The sequence below is a fragment of the Nanorana parkeri genome, unplaced genomic scaffold (genome assembly GCF_000935625.1).
Source record: "Nanorana parkeri isolate BGI_ZX_2015 unplaced genomic scaffold, ASM93562v1 scaffold383, whole genome shotgun sequence".
NCBI lineage: Eukaryota > Metazoa > Chordata > Amphibia > Anura > Dicroglossidae > Nanorana > Nanorana parkeri.
Genome location: NW_017306651.1, coordinates 628,392 through 632,305, shown reverse-complemented (window position 1 = coordinate 632,305; position 3,914 = coordinate 628,392). Strand labels below are relative to the sequence as shown.

The window sequence follows — 3,914 nt, the reverse complement described above, 5'->3', positions numbered from 1 at the left end:
CCTCCTTTACACTAGCTTGGGGACGGGATGGGGGATGGAGCTTCGTCTGGCGGGGCTTCGGTTGGCGGGGGCGGGACATGCTGGGGAATGCCTCACCCTGAACAAGATGTACCGCACGTCACTGGTGTATACTTGTTGTTTCTGCCTTTGTTAAACTGCCATTCCGCTTATGTACAAAGTATGGCAGATGCTTAAGCCCCCTTGGCAGAATGCCTTTCCCTCAAAGGTTGCTTTAAATTTATAGGGATATGGAGTGGTCCATATCCATATCATTTATAATTTGTCAATGAATCAATAAATACATGATAAGAGATACATGGATAAAAGAAAAATCATTTACACCTAGACTGTCCAGAGACATAAAGATAACTTGAGCCCTCTGATCAATCAGAAAACAGGAGTGTAAATTTATGTAAATGACAGCAATAATATACGTTTATTAGTTGTAGGTTAAATAAATGCACTATAATACAGAGGCTTGCAGAATGAGAGCTTTAGACAGGTGGGGCAGACAACAAGTTGTTAATTCAATGACCAGTAATTGCACCTTTGTTGTAATTAGAAAGAAGTAGACCAGGCAAACATACCCAGATAGATAAATATGCTTTGAATTATGTAGTTTCCTTGGCAAGGTGATCTATTTTACTCCACCAACTTGTCCCCTATCTGTATGCTTGTTCCAGGTAACGTAATGCACATGTAAACCCAAACAATGAACGTCTCTTATTTGATCTCTTTTGGTCTGTTAAATACACCATAGGGTTTTGTTATATGTGTATGCTAAATGTAAAACTTGTTGATTCTGCCAGAAATCCAGCAAGCTATTAACATCATGTGTTCTCTGACTGACATTGTTCCCAGCTTCCTTTGTATACAACAAAATGTTCATCTCCCCCCTCCCCCTTTACCATTGGTATAGAGTTGAGGAGCAGAGGCTATTCTGTAGTCCTAAAACACTTCATGACCTGGGTGTGTTAATGGCAAGATCACCAAGTGAAAATAAAGGGGAAAAAAGCGTGAAAAACTAATGTAGCTACCACATGTAAAGACTGGTAAGCTGCAAAATATTAAATTTCTGTTTTTGGAATAAGGTACACTTTAACCACTTCCAGCGGGTTCAAGTAAATATACGTTGTCCGCTGGAAGGGGTTATACCAAGAACACGGCTGCTGCTAGAGCCATGTTCTTGGTATCGTTTTAAACAGTCGGCGATTACTGTTTAAATAAAAGTGATCCGGCATCTGTAGACGCAGGATCACTTGTACGGTGCTGCGGTGTGTGTCACCCCCCTCCGCCGGTGCCGCCCTCCGCTTCCCAGACTCCACTGTCCCCCGTGTGAGCACGGGACCGGCACGGCGGGTCTCCCCTGATTGATCGGGTCTCCGCTGATCAATCCTCCGATCACTGGACCCGGAAGTGATGTGCATTACATCACTTGCGATGTCACTGGGCACATTCTACTGCTCTTAGAGCGAGAAGAAGAAGCTGCTGAAGCAGATCTTTGCTTCATCAGCTTCTTTGGGGTCCCTAGGTGACATTAGGGGTCGCAGTGCCCTACAGAGCCTCTGCTTTCAGAAAATATATAGTTTTTTGGGGGGTCTCAAGCTGTTTTCTAGCCAAAAATTCTGATTTTATCATGTGTGTGCAAATGTAAGAAATTGCTCTGGGCAGCAAGTGGTTAATATAATAAATCAGGTTATAGGTTGCTGAAGCAGTCTTCAGGAGCTATACTACATATTTACATTCTAGTTATAAGCTTTTTTGTTTGTGGTATAGCAATAGCACACATTTTAGTTGTATACAAGTGGCTAGAAAAAAAAACATGTATTTGTACATACCTGCCATGAAAAAGATCTGTGTCATTTCTATCTTTAAGAGCCTGCTGCAGGCTGATTTTGTATGTCCACTGACTTGTGGGGAGAGAAGCAGTTCTGACATGAACATAAACCCATCATAGACCAAGGACGTGCACGATGTGAAGTCGCTCAGTGTGAATGGGGCCTTAGTGTCATTTTAAACTATATCGGCCGAAGCTACGGCCAGATCCCTCGGCAGCTTCGTGAATAGACCCCTATGTTTTACTTAGACTGCAGTTGGTGTTTGTATCATTTTCACTTTATTTGATGGAAAACATTTTTACATTATTTATTTACTTTACATTTCTGTCATAGAGAACTTCTCTTCAAACCCAACAAGTCCAACAGCGGTGAAGATCTGACAGAATCATCCCTACAAATGAATTGTTCCAAATGTCACAGAATATCTCTGTCCTTTCCATCAATACCCTTAGAACCAATCCATAAGGTATGCTCGGATGTTCAGTATATGTTTATAACATTGTATAAGCAAAAATATGTTAAAAATGCGGATGTACTGTATATGCTAGCAATGGCAAATACTTCTAATGAATGTACTTTTATGAGGAATGCTTGTAAGAATGAGATTATAGATATTCATGGTTGGATCTAAACTCATTCAGCAGCATTTGTGCTGCTATTCAAAGGATTTAAAAAGTACCAGGCACAAGAGACAAATGCTAGCATGGGAAAATAGATCTTGTTCTGATATCCTTACTTGCAGGTGGTCATATGTGCAGCAAATATAGCAAGGAGCAAGTGGGATGAAGAGCAGTAATTCTTCAGTAGGAATCAATGGCAAATCATTTGCCATTTCACAGCAGCAAATGCTTAAAACCATCCGTGGGCTGGTGGCTGTAACGTTCACCATGGTGGCTCAATACGTCAAGCCTTTAACAAAAGCACTCACTTAGCGTTGATCTGCTGAGACATACACAGACTGCAAAATCTCATTGAAAATATGAGCACAGTTGCACCTGATTCTTGTGTGTGTATAACCCTTACAGTGACACTAAACTCAGGAGTTAAACCTTAACAATGCATTTAAGTGCAATAATTATTACCCAAAAATGTATCTTATTTGTGTATCACTCGGCTGTAGATCCTCAAATCATCTCTGAATTGGTGCCGACATGGGTGTGAGCTTGGAGCGGTGACTACTTTACAACACACACAGGGACCATGGGGAACATAAGTAGCCACCCTCCAGAAGGAAGGACAGTGTCAGCACCAATTCAGAGATGATTTGAGGATCTACAGCCGAGTGATACACAAATAAGATACATTTTTGTTTATAGTTAGGTTGAGTTTAGTATCACTTCAAAGAGAACCTGTGCTTTTCCTGTTTGTGCTAATGATGTTTCTTTTCTATGTTTTTTAGGAAACAAACAATGGTCACCATATTTTACTTCATGTGTGATACTGAAATACTTTATGTATACAGAAGAAGAACATATACCGCTTTATGTAAAACTCAGTACTCAGTGGCAAAATCCAGGAAAGTATATGAAACTAAAGGAACTGTTACTTTAAATTGGTCCTAGAACCCCCCCTCCCTCACCACCACCACTACCACCAACACCACCACCATTATCAGATGCTTATACTCACATTTTCTTCACCTTACCATAAGCCGCCAGAAGGGATAACAGAAAACCCTGGCTAAGCTCTATGTAACTTTAATGAGAACTTACACATAGCTGAGCACTCTCCGCCCACCATCATGTGACAACTGTGGACCAATTAATAACCACCAGAGCTGTCACATGAGACAAAAAGAGGTTGAGTCGTACGCTCCCCCATATGTGGAAATACTGCGTATCATCTTCACTCCCAGCACCTTGAGGTAGTGATGGGGTAGCTGTCTAACAGGGTTATTCACAGAAGAGGGAAGAGTTTGGGGAAGGCAGGAGAAGTGAACAATCTAGGCCAACATAGCTGAAATGGAAAGTAAGCTGAATTGAAACATTTTTCTAAATCAACTTTTTTGTCCTAGATTGTTCACTTCTCCTGCCTTCTCCAAACCCTTCACCCTTTAGTTAATAACCCTGTAAATGT

The 3,914-nt window shown here is 41.2% G+C and overlaps 1 protein-coding gene across 1 annotated transcript in view; it reads left to right on the top strand.

The window, feature by feature from the left end:
* TPO (thyroid peroxidase) overlaps positions 1 to 3,276 on the top strand; it is an 87,975-nt gene extending 84,699 nt beyond the window's left edge. Inside the window, exons 13-14 of the mRNA XM_018559228.1 lie at positions 2,172 to 2,304; positions 3,238 to 3,276. Coding sequence (XP_018414730.1) covers positions 2,172 to 2,304; positions 3,238 to 3,276 — 172 coding nt within the window. The remainder of the gene's footprint in view (positions 1 to 2,171; positions 2,305 to 3,237) is intronic.
* The last annotated feature ends 638 nt before the right edge of the window (positions 3,277 to 3,914 follow it).